General features: G+C 43.3%; 1 protein-coding gene across 6 annotated transcripts in view; it reads left to right on the forward strand.

The window, feature by feature from the left end:
• Positions 1–18,793, forward strand: part of SUCLG2 (succinate-CoA ligase GDP-forming subunit beta) — a 304,560-nt gene that overhangs the window by 238,669 nt on the left and 47,098 nt on the right. For 4 of the 6 annotated variants that reach the window (XM_081245220.1, XM_081245224.1, XM_081245222.1 and 1 more), the window contains one exon: positions 10,711–12,787. The exons of 1 other annotated variant lie outside the window; for it this stretch is intronic. In XM_081245220.1, coding sequence (XP_081101346.1) covers positions 10,711–10,856 — 146 coding nt within the window. In that variant the 3' untranslated portion in view covers positions 10,857–12,787. One more of the 6 variants, XM_081245221.1, reaches the window with a different exon arrangement.

An 18,793-nucleotide genomic window follows, 5' to 3' on the forward strand; every position in this document is an offset into this window, starting at 1 on the left:
TGGTCTGCTTGAGAGGAAGAGAAACCCCGAGCATTCAAGCATTAAGGGACAGCCACCAAGCTTTCAGCTGTGCCTGTCTACTTGGCAGCCGTCCATTCGGCAAGGCTTCAGTTATGCTAGGGCATGAGACCCGGAGAGGAGATTATCCTTCTGACTCCCATCAGAAAGTGACCCTTGGCAGATTGACTGTGACCGACTAGCTTGGAAAAGTTTTCATTCAGAATGTTTGAGCCCTAGGCTTGCTGCTTTACACTGGGTCAGCAGAGACGAAGGGACCCCCAGCTGAGTGGTGGCACCATCCTGGGCAGAGTGAGGGCAGATGCCCAGCAGGGCCGGTGTCTGGCTCTGTGTCTGATAACACCCCTGGCCTCTTGGCCTTTCTGCACATTTCCCAGCTGTGCTCTGTACCGAGTTTTCATCTTCTCTTCCTTTCTCAGTTCCTGCTCCCTGCAAGATGAGATGGACCTGGTCCCCGCCTGCACCCCAGCCTCACCAAGCACATCTTCCCTTCCGTCCATGTTTCAGTTCTGGGGCGGCTGTCACTGGGAATGTGGCTCCTGGAGGAGGGTTCTGACATTCTCTGTCAGGGCACGTCTCTTCTCTTCTCTCTGTTTGATTCTCATTTTTCCTCTGTTCCCACTCTCCCCATTTTCTACACACCCCGTTCCTCACCTGCCTTTCTGCCTTGCTGGTGTCCACTCACCTCTCTTCATCTTCTCCCTCCTTCACTGTCCCCTGTGGGTGCTTATTTACTGGGACAAATTTCACTTCACATTGACATCTATCTCCTCTCCTCCTTTTAATCACTAGCATCTTCTCCCTGTGTCACTGGAGACAGTGACATTGGAGACAATCCTGTTCTGTCATCGAGCCTTAAATCCTCTCATTTTCAAAATCGATAAACACTTATGAATGCTTAAACTTCATCACACTTAAACCTTAGACCAAGTCTCACAGGACCTATCTAAACTATTAGGCTAGTTAAAGTTTGTTTTGTTTTGTTTTGTTTTGCGGTACGCGGGCCTCTCACTGCTGTGGCCTCTCCAGTTGCGGAGCACAGGCTCTGGACACACAGGCTCAGCGGCCATGGCTCACGGGCCCAGCCACTCCGCAGCATGTGGGATCCTCCCGGACCGGGGCATGAACCCGTGTCTCCTGCATCGGCAGGCGGACTCTCAACCACTGCACCACCAGGGGAGCCCTAGTTAAAGTTTTTTGAGATCTAATATTTAAGTTTCCAGACAAAGAATCTACTATATTTGGCAATTTGAGTTTTCATTTTACCCCTAGGTAGTTCACGTGACTAACTGAAATTTATATCATGTTGGATGTCTGCTGCCTTGCGCAAGAAAAAGCCTCCTGCACCTGAAGAAAGTAGTCAGTGTAATTACAGGACTAGGGCTCCTTTAAGCAAGATGGCCTGTGTGTTATGCAGTGTTTTGTTTTTGTTTTATCTTTGTGGATGTCATGACTTGATTCTCCGACCACCTTAATAAAAAGGAGGTTTAGTGTACGGCTTTAATGGAATTGCGCCTGGAAAGCCCCGACTCAAAGCTTCTCACTGCCTCTACCCCCTCAACCTCTCGCTCAGGCCAGCCTGCTCCCTCTGTGTTCCCTAGGAGTGCAGGTCGCACAGGTCATCCATCTTGTAAGCTTATGTAATAACCATCCCTCCTGTTGTCTACAGCCCATCCAACTAGGCCGTGTTGTTGGGGTCTTTGAGGGGACCCAACAGATTCTTCCCCATCTGGGTTATGATCCTGGTGAGAAATAGGAAAAAAGACTAAGGAAACCAAAATATCACCTTCATTACTAACAAAGAAGTTGAAGGAGGTACCTTACTATATACTAACAGTGAGCTTTCTTACTCTGAGCCCCAGAATTAGGCAGCTCTGCACAGCCATTCATGGCCACTGCTGGCCTTGGGCAGGTCTCCCACCACGGGGCAGGGGATGACCTGGGCTCACTGTGAGCAGCGTGTCAAAGGAAAGGCAGAGGGAGGGGCTGGGCTGCACGTGCCGACTTCCTCCTTTCATATAGTTCAGCCGGATAAGGCTCTCCACTGCCACCGTGGAGCCAGTGAGAGTCGAGGAAGAGACAAGGCATATTATGCCAATGACTGCCCCTCCACATGGAAGGAAACGCCCCCTCAGGTACATTACAGGTCATTAGTCTCCTTAGGAGTGGGCTGCCTTTTGGTCAGGTGCCCACCCCAGTCTAGGTAATGGACATCTCTTCAAAAACAAGAGCCCAAAGTTGATTTCCTGAGCAGAAGCTGGGGGTGGAGCACTTTAACAAGGAACATGGCAGGTATGGGGACTGGCATATCCTGCATTCTGCTTATGACCTCACAATACCACCATCTGCTCCCTGAGTATTTTCTCTGTGACCAGTGAGTTCATTTCTTCATGCCTCAGTTTCCTTATGTAACCCTTGAAAGTCATATTTGATCAGCCATCAATGAGAGAGAGAGAGAGAGAGAGAGAGAGAGAGAGAGAGAGAAACATTGCTGTCAGGGAAGAGACTGAAGCAGATTCAGTCTGTGCTGTTTTACAGGTGACAGGTGTAATAAGCCTCTCCCAGAGAGCGCCACCTTGAGGCTGTCTGGAGGCAGAGTTACCTAAGCAGAGAGACTAACTTTCTCATGGAATGCTTTAGAACAGGGAAGACAGATAGCTTTCATCTCACGCCACCTTCTCTTTATTAGCAGTGGCTGCCTGCAGTCTGTGCCAAGAAAGATTCTGAGACTATATCCCAGCTCAGCAGAAAAGAGTTCTCTGATCGTTACTGATGTGGGTAAGGAGAGTGAAGGCCCTTGAGCCAGCTAGTGGCCACTGTTGATTCAAAGAGAGCATAGGTGGGACTTCCTTCCCTGGAAATACAGCTGCCCCTGCATCAGAAGTAGGAAGTGGGAGCTTCAAGCTGGAGAAGCACCAAATGAGGCTGGGCCACAGGGCCACAAATTTGGATGGTGCAGCAGAAGGGTCTGCAGACTTTTTCTGTAAACGGCCAGATTTTAGGCTTTGTGAGCCATGTATTCCCTGTCTCAGTAACTCAGCTCTGCCATCGTGGTGCCAAAGCAGCATAGACAGTACAGAAAGGAATGGGCATGGTGGTGCCACAGTAAATCTTATTTCACGAAAGCAAACAGTGGGGCATAGTTGGTTGCCTGGTGTAGAGAAGAGACCAAGATCTGGAACTAGAAGATCTAGAACTCTGGAAACTTCCCATGGTACCAGTGTCTAAATCTCCCTCCATCCTCAGCTCTGAAAGCCGTCGTTAGGAGCCAACAAAGCATTTGACAGGCAATATTAAGCTCTCCAAATCTAACTTCTTCTCAGGAAAATATTAGCAATGACGTCTACTCAGGAAACTATTTCTCCCAGATACATTCAGAGCCTGCGCAGTGATCCAGTCACGTCCCTTCTTAGGCAGCAGTGGCGTTCCAAAGCCAGCATTTCAGACAGAAGTCTCACACCACCGAAATTACCTGTGAAAATTCCTGCAATCACCTTAAATTAGAATATATCAATACATGGATTGAAAGCCATGAGGTAGACTCAAAGAAGGTGTGAAAGGGAAGTCCACATGCAGATAGATAAGGGCGTCTGTAGGAATGTTCCTTCTTTATAAGAACAGTCTATCCCAGCAGGTGCAGAACTGTAAAGTGCCCTACTTGCCAGAGGGTTCCTCCCATTTTATTTAACATTAAGGCTCCTGTACCTTTGGTTTGCATTAATATCTGTGTTACTTTTTTGAGAGTTCATATAGTTGAAAGCAAGAGCATAGGTACCTGTCATAAGCCCTCAACAATTATATGTCAGACTTCATCCTAAACCTGCTTGTGTGATCATAAGCGCATACACACCATTCATGGAAATGTTATAAAAAACCTGGCATTCCACCTCCTGCCATCTCCTGCTGTCATCATAGGAACGCCTGTCACAGTCACACCCCGGGCATTCGGTTTTTTCTTACCAAGGGAGAAGAAATCATTGAGGCAAGTAGGTGTGCATGATATAGCCCCACAGGTTATCTTATGCTATCTTCAATTTTTATAAAATGTGATACAAGGTATTTCAGTAAGATACTCATCCAGCTGCAGTAACTTTCCCAGGTTGCTCAGCTAGTTGGTAACAGAGCGAAGTTTAAATCTCAGCTTCCTCATCTGTGAAATGGGAATAAAAATATGGCAGCCTCACAGGGTTATTGTAAGGAGCAGATTAGTTTTAAAATAACCTAGAATGATCCCTGGCTCAATAAATGTCAGCTGTCATTTTTATCTGAGCTCTTGTCCACACCTCGACTGATTCCATATGGATGGACTCCACTGGCTGCCTGCAAGGTGCCAGATGTAAGATGCCCATTATCTCAGATGAATGAGGGCCACTGATGCAGCAGGAGCTTTGCCTCTCATCCTCAATGAATTATTCCATTTCCGACAGTATAATAACAAGACACAAGAGATGTGATAAGCTTTCTAAATTTACGTGTCACCAAGAAAATGGACCTCCTCTATCTGATTGTCACTTGAAAGAATAATGGAGGAGGATCAAGGGCACAGGCACTGTGAACATTTGAGGAGGAATCTGCTGCTTTATAGAATTTGGTTTGCTTCCACTGACCTCTCCTATCCCAGGGGGAGGGAAAAAAAGACTCAGTTACTCAAAGCAGAGGTCGAAATATTTTAGGATTTATGAGCCATGCTGTTTCTGTCACAAGTCCTCAGCTCTGCCACTGTAGCGCAAAAGCAGCCGTCGACAATCTGTAAATGAATCACTTTGGCTGTGTTCCACTGAAACTTTATTTATGGACACTGAAATTTGAATTTCATGTAATTTTCATGTATCACAAAATATTATTCTGATTTTTTCCCCAACTGTTTAAAAAATGTAAAAACTATTCTTGGTTCCCAGGTGGTACAAAAAGAGGCAGCAAGCTGGGTTTGTCCCCCAGGCCATAGTTTGCTAGCCCTGACAGCACCAGCTGGAGAGTCAGATACGTCATGGTTCACTGGTTGTTTGACTGAACAAATTATCTCACATGTCTGGACCTCAGTTTCCTCTAGTGAGAACAAGAGACTTATCCTAAAGGAGCCCTGGGATTCCTTCTAGCACTAAAAGGCCAAGGCTGTGTGGTTGTCATGTGGTTTTACAGTCAGACAAACCTGGGTTCTAGTCCTGGTTCAACCTGTGATTTGCTGGGGCATGTTGGGCAAGTTCCTAAGCCTCCCGGTGCCTCGGTCGCCTCATCTGTAAAGTGGGGATAAAAATGATTTCAACTTTAGGGTTGCTGTGAAGATTCAACTGATAGGACACTTGTGAACCCCTTTAGTCACTTGTCCAAAAAACATTTATTATACCTAGTATATCCTGAATAAGTGCTAACTATTGTATTCTTTTTAAAAAAAGCTGAATTCCTATTAATATAATACTTTTTAAATGACAGCTTCTATACCCTTTGACTAGAGAGTGGTTTTCTTCACAGCCCTGTGATAAAAAGCTGGCCTGAGTGGCAGGGAGGGGCTGCACCTTTTGAACAAAGCCCTGTAATTTGTATCCACTACTGTTGTCTTCTCTCCACGTAATGAAAGCAAAGAACAAATTCTGATAAATTAACCTGGCATCTCTGTATACAGCTCTCTCACTCCACCCAGTGGCAGGAAGTCAGTGGTAAATCATGCAGAAGAGGTGGAGAATTTTTAAAGATTTTAATAATTATTGTTATTCTTTTTATAATATCCTCTACCAATAGAGCAAGATTCCATTTTAAAATCTGTCTCCTTTGACTCTCTATGTATTGCTGTTTTTAAGGCATGCAGTTGGTAGGTAATGATTTAGCTGAGTGGCTTTCAACAGGCAGATATGAAGAAATGCCTAAAGTTTGACCAGCATGAGTTGATCAGTTAACTGTATAGGTGGTTATTAAAAGTGTTGTCCTTCAGCCTCATTAAAAAGCAATGCAGCATTTAATAAATATTAGAGCATGTCTGCAGTGCAGTTTAAATGTGGGGAAGAGATCAATTTCCTTTGTAATTGGGTGCACAGGCATAAGAGGACTCACAGTCTGTTTGGAACTCTTGATTCTGTGTCACAGTTTAAAGCAGCTATGATGGTTTTTATTTAGAAATAAAGACTGGGGAGGGAATGGGAGATGTCAGCCACTTGGTGAATCAAGAAGAAACTAACCTGAAATGCTCACATACTATCATTAACAAAAGGAATCCACAAACGAGCAAGGTTCCCTCTGTTCCTCTTTTCTTTTCCAATGACCTCATTTCAATGACTGCTGTTTTTCTTTCTAACCCTCTTCTCTGTGCATCCCCACTTCCCCTTCCAGCTGCACTCTCAACAGGAACCAGGAAGCGACTTGTAATTCCTCTGCAAGGCAGGGTCCGTGGGCAGCAGGGCCTGCCTTGGCTTTGCTTCTCCCTGGCCTGTCCCTAGCCCTGCCGGCCGAGCAGAAACCAGTCAGGGTGCGGGAAGGGAGATGCTGGCAGGGTCAGGGTAGGGCTGCTGCAGAAGGGACTTGGCAACCTCACTTGTTTTCCCCTCACTCTCTGTTTGACTCTTTGTCTCTCACTCTCTTAGTTGTCTCCATCTCTAGTCTCCTCTTTCATCCCTTCTGCCTCTCTCTCTCTCTCTCTTTTTTTTTGTCTCTTTCCCTTTCTCCCTCTCTGTCTCTCTTGTCTCTCTTTGTGTCTGTCTCCTGCCTCTCTTTCTGTTTCTTTCTTTTCGACTCTTCTGCCTCGGGCTCTGCCATGCCTTCTGTCTCATCTGGTCTCTGTCTGTGTGTGCTTCTCTCTTTCCTGCCTCTGTTTCTGACACCCCCACACACCCCTCACGTGACAGATTTGCATCTGGCCAAGGCCCCTCTGTGTGTGCCCCCTTCCTCCTCATACTCCTGTGCCCGAGCTTCATATTTCAGGGCGAGGTTCTCTTCCAAAACTGCTTGGTTCTGAGCATGCCTAGTATGTGCTTAATAATTAAGGCTGTAATTAAAGTGTAACTGCAAGTATAATTAAAATTCACTTTAGTGGATCCTGGAATGATGAAGCGATTAGGCATTTTGATATGGCCCTGCAGGAGTAGCTGGAGGGAGAGAAGGGCCGTGTGTTTGTGTGGCGCTGCCCCGCCCTCTCTTACCCTGGCCCCGCTGGCTAGTTGTTAACCTTGAGCACAGCAGCCTCTTGTGCCTGGGCGGCCGGCAGTGGCAGCAGCTTGGAGTCCTCCCTCAAGGGCACTCAGTACAGCCAGTTAATACATGGACCTTCTTAGAGAAAGAGGCCACGACAGAAGCCCCTGAGAACTTAGAGAAAGCTCAGGAGCAACCCTCCTCATTTTCTCTCAGGCCATTTGGGGTTTTGATTTAAACCTCCTGAAAAAGTGTTATTTCGGGGTGTTGGGTCAGCAAGGTGATCAGAAGAGGACTCACCCACACTTGCTGCCGCCTCGAGCACACTTTGTATGGATGAGCCCATCTGTAGTTATTCAGTCCATCTACAGACACATCCTGCATGTGGGATACTGTGCTGAGCCTGGAGGTACGTAGTGAGCAAGGCTGACCAAGTGGCAGCCCTCATGAAGCGTATGCTTAGTGGGGACAAGAGCAACATCAATAAGCAGTCCAAATAGTGCTGTGGTTTTAGATGTACAGAGTATTCTAGAAGCTCATTTTACAATCCCCTACGCTGGATTGGGGGTTGAGATGTGGTGACAAGAAGGCATCCCCAAAGAAATGTCATTTAAACAGGTAGCTCATGGACGTATGGTGTCTGCCCAGCAGAGAGGGCAACAGAGCTCCAGTTGGAGGGCACAGCAGGCCAAAGCCGCAGCTTGTCTGTAGGTTCACAGATTTCTTTTGTCAGTCATTTTCCCCCTTGGGAGTATCTGGTGCTAAGTTGAGTGCTGAAGAGGGGATTAATTAAGGAACTGGTTAGTTGGTTATATCAATCCATTTATCCCTCCCCCCAAAAAGTGATCAGGAGCTTATTTCAACCATACACATGGGAAGGAACTCAGCTAAACATGAACAAACAGCTCTTTCAGTGGGCAGGAACCATAATAAAGTTGGCCCTCAGGAAGAGGAGGGTCCTACTTGGAGGCAGACCTCAGGAACATCATTCTAGCACTTGTCTCTTCACTTGACTTTTTTACCCTCTGAGTATTTGCACAGCCTTTCTCTTATCTGCTTACTTGTGACTGGTAAGTCCTTTTCATGCTACTACTTTCTATTTCATGGAAACTACTCGTTGAGATTCTCTGGAGAGCGAATCTAATTGGACAAGCTAATGACCATGGTCTGTGTTTGGACCACCCTTCGATCAGGTGCAGTCAGTGTCTTGGGAACAATCAAGGTCCGCCTTGGGGCAGAGAATATCCCGAGGTCCCTCATAGAGCAGGGGACAGCGGGGATGGAAGGTTTAGCCAGAAGGGGAGATTGGAAAGAGGAGACATCCTAGTTGTATGTGTTCCTTGTTCTTAAATAACTTATAGCCTCACTGAGGTTCAGATGATCTCATGCATGGGAAAGTGCTGTGTGTTTTAAATGTCAAACAGGAGTCACCAGGAAATCAAAATAGAGTCTGAAAAGCAAAGGATTTTGAAACCAAATCCTGCCAATCAGTCACTAAGCCTCAGTGCTCTTGGCTTAAAAAAAAAAAAAAAAAAAAAACTGATTTATAAACACCCAACTCACAAGTTCATTTAGAAACATCGAACTCACAGAGTCCTTGTAAGGGTCAAATAAAGTAATGTGGGAGGACTTTGTAAATCAGAGATTTTTTTTATTGTTGTTATGAGGATGATGACACATATTTACAAAATCATAAGAAGGACTTATTCAAGTATAGCGTGGATGTTTCAAGCATTGTTGAATGCTCATTGCACTGCTTACTATTACTAGCCATGCTCGCTAGACTAGCCTTTAACTTTTTTGTGCCTCAGTCCTCTCCTCTATAAAAGGAAGATAATAATAGAAGCTATCTCAGAATTGCTACTGAAGAACAAAGGAGCTAGTGTACTTAGAACCCCAGAACAGTGTGTGACCCATGCTAAGTGATAGCTGCTGTTACTGCTTTTATTATTATTACGGCTACTACTAGCACAGCTAATTCAGTCCAGTTAGACAGAGCTTGGCAGGCATGGGTGAGACCTGTACCCACAGGAGGAATCACATGGAGGAAAGGTAGATTCGAAGGTGAGGAATGTTCAGGCAGGTGAGACTGCCTCTTGGGGTGATGCATGGGGATCTTGGGAGCTGTGTATTGAGAAAGGGAGAGGGAGAAGAGCCTTTTGTATCTTAACATAGATTTCTTCCCTGGCAGGTTGGAGGCCAGGTGGAGAGTGAGTGCTAGTCCATGTCTCTGTTGAAGGAGATAAACATTTCCATATTTAACTTGCATTGACCTCCTGGTGCAAAGACTGATTCGATTCTGTGTCTGTCAGGACTTTGATTCACGCTGCGTCACTACTGCATGAAAGCACTGCCTACAGGTTAACGTTGGAATCCCTTAGCTTGGTACCCAGCACCTCCCACAGCGTGATCCTCTGTCCTACTTTTTTTTTTTTTCGCGGTACGCGGGCCTCTCACTGCTGTGGCCTCTCCCGTTGCGGAGCACAGGCTCCAGACGCGCAGGCTCAGCGGCCATGGCTCAGGGACCCAGCCACTCCATGGCATGTGGGATCCTCCCGGACTGGGGCACGAACCTGTGTGCCCTGCATCGGCAGGCAGACTCTCAACCACTGCGCCACCAGGGAAGCCCCTCTGTCCTACTTTTCAACCTCTGGGACCTTGGCTGAAACTTTACCAAATGAATAAAAATGCATACTGAGGTTGTTCTTAATGAAATAATAAATCTTCACATCTGCATCTGTGTGAAACAAATTGCCCCGAAATTTAGCTGATTAATCTAAGGAACATTGATCATCTCGAAGTTTCTGTGGTAGGGAATCCAGGGCTGGCTTAGCTGGGTCCTCTGACTCAAGGTCTGTCACAAGTACAATCACATTGTTGCAGCCTGGGGTCCTGTCGCAGCCTGCCTTGGGGAGGGTCGCCTCCAGGCACACTCACATGGTTGTTGACAGGATGCAGCTCCTCATGGGTTGTTGGAATGAAGCCCTCAGTTCCTCCTTGGCTTTTGGCTGGAGGCTGCCCTGAGTTCCTTGCCTCGTGAGCTTCTCCATAGAGCAGCCCATCGCCCACAGCGTGGAAGTTGGCTTCGTCAGAGTGAACACACAGAAAGTGGACTTCATCTCCGAAGTGACCTTCCATTACTTTTGCTATATTCTTGTTCATTAGAGGCAGGTCACTGGCTCCAGCCCACACTCAAGGGGCGTGAGCACCAAGAAGTCGGGATCAATCATTTGGGAGCCATTTTAGAAGCTGCCTCCCACCCTTACAAAGTAGTATATTAGTTAAAGTAATGCTCACTCCCGTAACAACAGTATGTGCTGAAATGTCAGAGCCAACATACTAGAAGTTTCTTTCTCATTCATATAAAGTCGGAGAGGGTGAGTGAGCCAGGTGCTGTGCTCTACAGGGTTACTCAAGCATCCGCGCTGAGGGAGTCGTTGTCATCTGAAAAAAGTGTCTTCCAAGGTTGTCTTAGCTGACAGCATTCCAGAAGACAGACAAGGAAAACCAAGAGAGAGGGAATATAGAGAGTACCAATGGAGATGTTATGGGCATGTTTTTCATTTCTGCTCACAGTGTATTGGCCAAAACTCAGTCACATGAGCCTCCTGTCTGCGAGGGGACCCGGGAAACGCAGTTCCTGTTCGGGCAGCCACTTCCCAGCAGTAGCTCTCCCCCCCGTAGCAGAGGAGCATGGATCTTTGGAAGACAGCCAGCCATGACTGCCACAGAGACTTTGTCTTTTACAAAATGCTTTCACGTGTGTTATTTCATTTGCTTCTCATGGCAACCTGTGCTACCAGCATTATTACCTCATTTTGAAGACAGGGAAACAGACCAGCATGTCGTTAGAACATAATTAAAGAGAGCAGGATTCAAGTACCATCTCTGCCTCTTACAACCTGTGTGACTATGGTGAAGTTCCCCTGTGAACCTCTCTGTGCCTCAGTTATCTCATCTGTGAAACAGGGACAATGGGATTTATTCATAGTCATTGTAAAGTTTTCATATGCCCCATGTAAGTCACTTAGCATTATATCTGGTGTGCAAGATTAGCATTGCACTGGTATGCAAGTGCTTAATCAGTATTAGTTATGAGGAAGATGGTCACAATGTTATGTCTGGAGATAAAGAAGTTGAGGCGCAAAGGAGTTAAATGGTTTGCCCCAAATTATGCAACTAATAGAGTGGCCAGCCAGGATGGGTGGCTGGGAATTTTAGGTAACAACTTCCCTACCTTTCAAGTTCTTGCTTGCCCTAGAGGCCATTGGTCAGATTCCTGTGTAAAGTTGCAGTGAGTCAGCCTTGACCCGAAGACACAGTGCCCAGTGTCCCCTTCACCATGGCTCTGGTGGACCCAGGGTCCCGGGAAAGTCAACACTGCACCACCTTCTCACCTCATCTGCTCCTCCTTAACTTGGCCTTTGCCTTTTTGTATGAAACATGCTGACCGAGCACCTCCTTTTAATTTATACTCTGAGGTCCTCCAAGGCCTATATTTCAAGGTCTTTGTTTATAAATAGGCTCTGTCTTGCTAACTAGATGAAAGCACGGGAGATGATGTAAGGTGAGATGTTTCGTTAAGACACTTAAATTTTATCACATTTCTCCCAGGGGCTTGTTCACACTGAAAGAAGAGAAAAGCATTTCGCATGTTAAATATTCATCAAAGAACACATTTGGGTAGCTTGGCCCGCAAATGCTACAGATTCACAAGGAATGGCCAAGAGACATCATCAGAGGCTACAATGTTCATTTTCATGGCATCTGAACTTTTTGTTATATAGAGTAGGGAAGAAGCATAAATGGACCCATTGAATACTGTCATTGTCTCCAAGCAGTGGATTCATGGCCTTAGGTGGGCAGATTCTCTGAACTTCAGATCTCAGATTAGGTCACAACTCAGACCCTTCGTTTCAAGAGATCATTAAGACAAAAGACTTCTGGAATGGGCCAAAACCACATTAAGTCCACTTGAGTGTGGATTATCAGCAGAAATTTCAGCTTCTATCAGTAAAAAATGTCCATGAGCCTCTTGCAAGTCCTATCTTTCATCTTTTCTTCTAACTGGACCATCACTTGATACAGATCTTGTCACATCATCTTTCCCACCAATGACATTGATTAGAACCTGAATTTAATTTACTTCCTGGTGAAAAGCCACAGATGATAGATTAGTCCTGAGCATCCTCATGTATTACTGCCAGTACTCCATACCATCCCAACGCCTTGATTTACCATTCTCTTGCTCATTTTTTGTACATAACTTTTTCTTTAGATTTCGTATTCAGACTATTCAATCAAGGGATAAATCCATTTCAGAATATTTTCCTCTTTCAAACTAGTTGAACAAGATGTTGTTAATCTTTCTTTGTTCACAGTCTTCTAAGAACCTCATATTTCCATTTTTTTTAAATGCCAGAGAAAATATAGGCAGTATCTTTTTTAATGCCAGGAATTTGAGGTGAAAAGAGGAAAAAAATAAGTTTGTCATCTGGATGTATCTAAATAGCCAGATCTGGATCATAAAAAGCTGAACTGAGTTGTAATTAAATGGTGTTAGGAGACTCGGGCATTCCATGATTTCAGATTGTACGAAACTTCCTGGGGCACCACCTCCAGTTCCATCTCAGTGACTGTACACCATCCCCCCACCCCCTTCCAGGAACCAATGTCCATGAGGCCCAGAACATTCTCAGTAACAGCGGACTCCCCATTACTTCGGCCGCCGACCTGGAGGATGCAGCCAAGAAAGCCGTGGCCAGCGTGGCTCAGAAGTGATGTCTTTGTCCTGATCCCCTGGAAGAAGAAGTGCATTTACCCATAAAAAGCGATGGTTCTCTCATCACTGTGAAGAAAATGGTTATCCCACTGGGGAAAAAATGGGGAAGGGAGGAGCAAGAATCACTGTATAAAAAACTCCAATCTGTATTTTCTTGAATATCTAGACAGCCTAAATAATCTGATTTCCCTTATAGTCTTCATTAAATTAATGCCCTGCATTCTAATACTTCCCTGTCATGGTGAGCTAGCTCGGTAGGCATTATTTTGCCAACTTTGGGGAGCAGTCTATGTGGCCAACCAGTGTGCATGTGAGATCAGGCCCTGGTTCATTTACAACAATTTTGGTGAACATTTCGTCCTGTGTAATAAAATAAATAAATAAATAAATAAATAAATAAATAAATCACAGGCTGACAAAAAAAATCAGACAAGATTACATTTAACAGTTTTACCACCAAAAGGTGCAGCTAAGACATTGAAACAAATAGGTGTTATAAACTGCAACAGTTTTTACAATTTCCAACTCCAACATGTTTAGAAAATCCATAAATATTACAAAATATATTTTACAATGAAAGATCTGCAGTCAGTACCCCATACATGTATCCTACCATTTGCCTTAATATTGAATATACTGTTTACCTCACACTAAAAATAAAACCAGAAGCCTTATTTGTGAGTTTGGAGTAGAAGTTTCCCTTTTAATATCAAAACTGAAGAAGGTTGATTCTTATGGAAATCTCTGACTCTCATTTCAAGATGAGATAACACTGAAAATTAAATTACGCTGTGAGTGTCTCTGTCTTCTCTCCCCTCCCATTTTCCCTCAGAATCTACCACCTGGGAAAATGTAATTGGGAGAATGTGGCTTTTTTGCAGCGTCCATTTTTATGGTGGGAATGTGATTTAGGTTTTTGTTTAAATTTTGGTAAATTTTTATCTGTACAGAAATTCAAATAAAATCCTCTGTTTTGTAAACTCTAATATCTGTGTTTCTTATTTTAATCAATTTTATTCCTCAAACAATTTTTTTCTTTTACTAAGACACTAGCCTTAGTATGTTAGGCATATCTCCAAAGTTAGAAAATTTGGGTTGTCCCAGGATTATTCCAGTTCTACTCAACTTTATCAGCAACCATATCTGTTAAGAGATTATTTAATGAAAGAATGAACATTATATACACACCAGAAGCCCAGGTAAGTGCCACAGATGTCTAATAGGTTAAAATGTGACCTCAGTTTGCATAAGGAAATATACAGACATAACCTCCTCCCATATATGAGGCTCAGGTGCCAACATTAACAGTTTTCTTCTCAATGTACAAATGTGTCACAGACCAAACCTTTTCGTTGGTCTTTTTTTTTTTTTTTAACCAGTTTTTACATTGTTCTCATAAATTTCATATCTGGACAAAAGTTTAAAAGTCATTATTTTATAGATCCATATTTGCCGTGGAGAAAGAGCTCATTTGATGGATCAGTCTTATGTCCTTTCTTAATTGTTATGCAATGCATAAAAAATATTAACAGTGTCTTTTTAAGTGTGTTTTGGTTTTTGATAGATTAACTAGTTAGTATTGTAAAAGAAATAATGTATACTCTGTCATTTAGACAAAAACTACATATTTGACTCTTCGGCCCGTTGTAAAAGCTTGTGTTCACATGGCTGTACATACTGATGTTTCTAATCAATACAGTTTGGAGGAGGGGATAAAGAAATTAAATCATTCATGTGATTATTTTATAACAAGGTTAATAACAAGCAAATAGCCCTTTATTTTCAAATAAGTGGGAAGCTTTATTTTCTTGGAAGCTCAAAGTATTGAGTTTATGTTGCTTGCATAGTATCCCTGTTGCTCAGCACAGTATAGCTTCCATAAATTTTTATGGAATGAATTTCTGGTGTGTGTGTAGCCACAGCTATACTGAATACAGAGTAGAAGTGGGGGCACTTGGTGTTGGTTGTGGATCTGAAGTCCATACATTACCTCCTCCAGGGTGCCCTACATTTTCTGACCTTCTGGTGTCCCCTTCGAGTCTTTGTCTCAGCTGTACTATATGTAAGGGTGAAAAATAATTTCCTTTAAATTTGATTAGTGTTTGTTAAACTTGGCCCTATCCTAAGCAAGAATATCCATGAAAGGAGGTGACAGTGTAAACACGGTACTCAGTATCCAAGAAGCTTGAAAAGTAGTACACACTTTTCTACCCAAACTGCTTTGCACATAAGATTTTAATGGATTTGCTAGTCTACCATGTCTATCTCCTAGAACCAGCATCAGATTTAGAGGAGGTTAAAGTCCTGACCCTTTCACTTACCAACATTCACTTCTTCGGGTTGAATAATCTCTCATATTTGTATAGATTCTCTTGTAGTGGCACAAAACCAACACAAGCTTAAGAAAAACACTTTCTTTAAAAAAAAAGAAATAGTAATTATGTAATTACTATTTGTTCTTGTAATTACAAAAGGCAGATGTTTTGGGTTACAGTTAAGGCTAGATCTGGAAACTCAGAGCCTCAGAACGTGAACTCTGCATCTCATACCAGCTTGTCTCTGTGTTGGTTTCATTCTCAGGCAGCCCATTTCCACAAGGTGCAAAATGGCTGCTGGCCATCCCAGGTACATATTCTCAAGCTTAGCATCCCTAAGGGAGAAGGAGTGGGGCAGGGGGCAAGAAAGAGTAAAGGATGGAAGAAAAGGAGGGTGGGAGGGAGAGGGAGAAGGAGAGGGGGAGAGAGAGAGAGAAGAGAGGGAGGGAGGGAGGAAGGGAGGAAGGAAGGAAGGGAGGGAGGAAGGAAGGAAGAGAGGAAAGGTAGGAAAGAAGGAAAGAGGGGAGGGAGGGAAGGAAGGGAAGAAGGAAGAGAAGGGAGGAAGGTGAGGTTGGTTCTCTCCTGGTAATTCTAAGACACATTCCAGAATTGAGATGATCAACTTTAGGTCAGGAACCTATCCCTGAACCAGTCCTCTGGCCAGGAGTTTACAGGGCTCTGATGAGTCCAGACTGGGTTAAATACCCACTTGTTGGCCTGAGAACGAGACCACCCTCACCCAAACTACCAGAGCTGAGAGTAAGAAATGGAGAGGTAATTCCATAAGGAAATTGGGTATCCAAATAAGAAGAAGCAGTGTTTTCTGGAAAAGAAAAATAAAAGATGATAACCACAGTCATCAACAATAGAGCAAAGATGTTGAACCAATTGTTCTGTAAGGACTGTTCCAACTCTGAAATGTCATGATTTTATTCTATTAATTTCTCACCATTTCTTTGGAGTCCATTCTTACCCATGCATACAGGTTACCAGGTTTTTTGAATAGATGCTGCTTGAATCATCTAAATATTTGACTTTGATGTATTTGTCTTGAACAGTAATGTCCACATAAGAAGTAATGGCGTTGAGGCACTTTGCTCAATTTTAGTTTTCTATTTAAGTTGTAATTCAACTCATGAATTAGTAAAATAGCCAGGAAATTTTAAATGACCTGACTGGATCTGTGAATCACTTTTAGTTAGTTATTTTACAGTTTATATGCTATGTCCATCCCTCTCAGTTTGCTTTCAGCAAGAAAAAAGATTATCATCCTAAAGAATTATTTTATTTTTATTCAAGGTTTTAATAAAATGAGAGGAAAAATTATGTTTTGACATTTCTAAATTAAATATTTAAAAATCTGATTATTTGCAGGATACAATATATGTTCAAATAATTAAAATAAATGAAAAATCATATAATAGTGATTTAAAAAAAAAACATTGTGAGGAAGAGCAAGAAAGGCTATGTTCTTCCATATCCTTCTAGATCTGGAGTTGGCAAATTAAGGCCCGAGGGACTATTTAGTAAAGTTTTATTGACACACAGCCATGCCATTTATTTGCATTTTGTCTATAGCTGCTTTCATGCTACACTAGCAGAGTTATGTAGCTGTGATAGAAATTTTCTGGCCCTAGAATATTTACTTGTTGGCCCTTCACAGAAAAAGCTTGCCAACCCCTTCTCTATATATATTACCCTCAAAATGACAGCACAGATGATTGTTTCCAAACCTGGGAAAGGCAGATTTAGGCATTAAAGTGAAACATGAATAAATAGGAAATATGATCTTTGACCTTTGCATTTTAAACCCTGTGAAAATTGACTAGTCTGCAAAAGGCCATTTGCCAATGAAAACCTTTTAAATTATGTTAATTTGCTTCTTTGCATCACCACAAGAACTGCCTGTACATAGCTCTTTGTGCGTCTGAACATACGCTATTCTTTTTTTTTTTTTTTTTTTTTTGCGGTACGCGGACCTCTCACCATTGTGGCCTCTCCCGCTATGGAGCACAGGCTCCGGACGCGCAGGCTCAGCGTCCATGGCCCACGGACCCAGCCGCTCCGCGGCACGCGGGATCCTCCCGGACCGGGGCACGAACCCGTGTCCCCCGCATCGGCAGGCGGACTCCCAACCACTGCGCCACCAGGGAAGCCCATCATACGCTATTCTTAACTACTTACAGGTGTGTTGGAATAATATCAAATCATGGCTATGAATACTGAACTCCCAAAGAGCTATACCTATCGAGTCATACTCAAAGTGGTCCTTGCTAGAGAATGTTTTGTGCATAATTTAATCTTAGGGTCCTGGGAAGATGAGAAGAAAGCAAAGGAAAAAGTGATTTCGATGCAGCTGATCCCTACAATATTGTTGTAAAGGCATTATTTCATTTTATCTTTGGGGAAACATAGTGATACAAAGTTGCTCTGCTAAAGTTACATAGTTAGTGGCAAAAATTTAGGCTTCTGGACTTCTGGTTCTTGTGAAATTCTGTCACTTCTAGTGCATCTTTGCCCAGTAGAACTTCCTGTGATGATGGCAGTGATAAGTTGGTGCCATCCATTATACAGCCACATATGACCATTAAGCACAGAGAACTGAATTTTAAAGACTATTTAATTTCAAATAATTATTAGTCACTTGTTGCTGGTAGCTACCATTTTGGACAGCACGGCTCTATGGTCTAAATCTACTGTTTTTTTATGCATTACTTTCACATCAGAGGAGCTCACATTGATTCAGTGCTTCCTTTGTTCCAGGAACTTTACAGCTGTTGTCTTAATTAGTCCTCTTAGCATCCCTGTGAATCTATCATTCCTCTATTACAGATGAGTTGTTTTACAGGTGGTATGTATCTCAGGGCAGGTAAGAACATGACTAAGAACACAATACCGATATGTGACTGATCAGGCTTGAAGTCTGATATTCTGAATCCAAAGCTAGTGCTTTTTGTTTTAAACCTGTCAGGACCCAAATCCAGTATAGTTATGCTGCTGATAGCATTGGATAATTTGAAAGAGTGTTAGAGGCAAAGATGTTTAGCAAGCTGGGTGCTTGAATCGTTTGCCTTTTTAGTGTACCTTGTACCTTGGGAAGGAAAATTTTAAAGCTGAAAGATCGTCCTGTGCAGTTGGACAAGTTGTATAGACTATAATGGGAATGGCACCTTTCCACACTCACACAGTAAGACATAAGGCAGGGGCCATTTTCTAGGGACCTAATTCCAAGTGCCTTTTTGTTAATTCATTGCCTTCCCTGATACACAAAATGATGACCACCCACAAGACAAAAGGCAGAGGGGCAGGAAGGGTGAAGGCTGGAGAGAGTATTATCATAGAAGTAGGAGAAAATTTAGATAGAAGTATCATTATTATTCTGGAAATTTTAGGTCCAGAAGTCTCGTCTCATATTTTAATATTCAAAATAGGCCAGTTGCAATTCTTAGGTACCTTATGCCAAACATCACAAATCAATTAGATTTTATATGCCAACTATGGAAAAATATATCCTTTTTCTTGTTCCTCTCTTGTGTGTGCAGAGGCAGTGTGTGGTGGCATG

The sequence above is a fragment of the Mesoplodon bidens genome, assembly GCF_964165515.1.
Source record: "Mesoplodon bidens genome assembly, chromosome: 10".
Lineage (NCBI taxonomy): Eukaryota > Metazoa > Chordata > Mammalia > Artiodactyla > Ziphiidae > Mesoplodon > Mesoplodon bidens.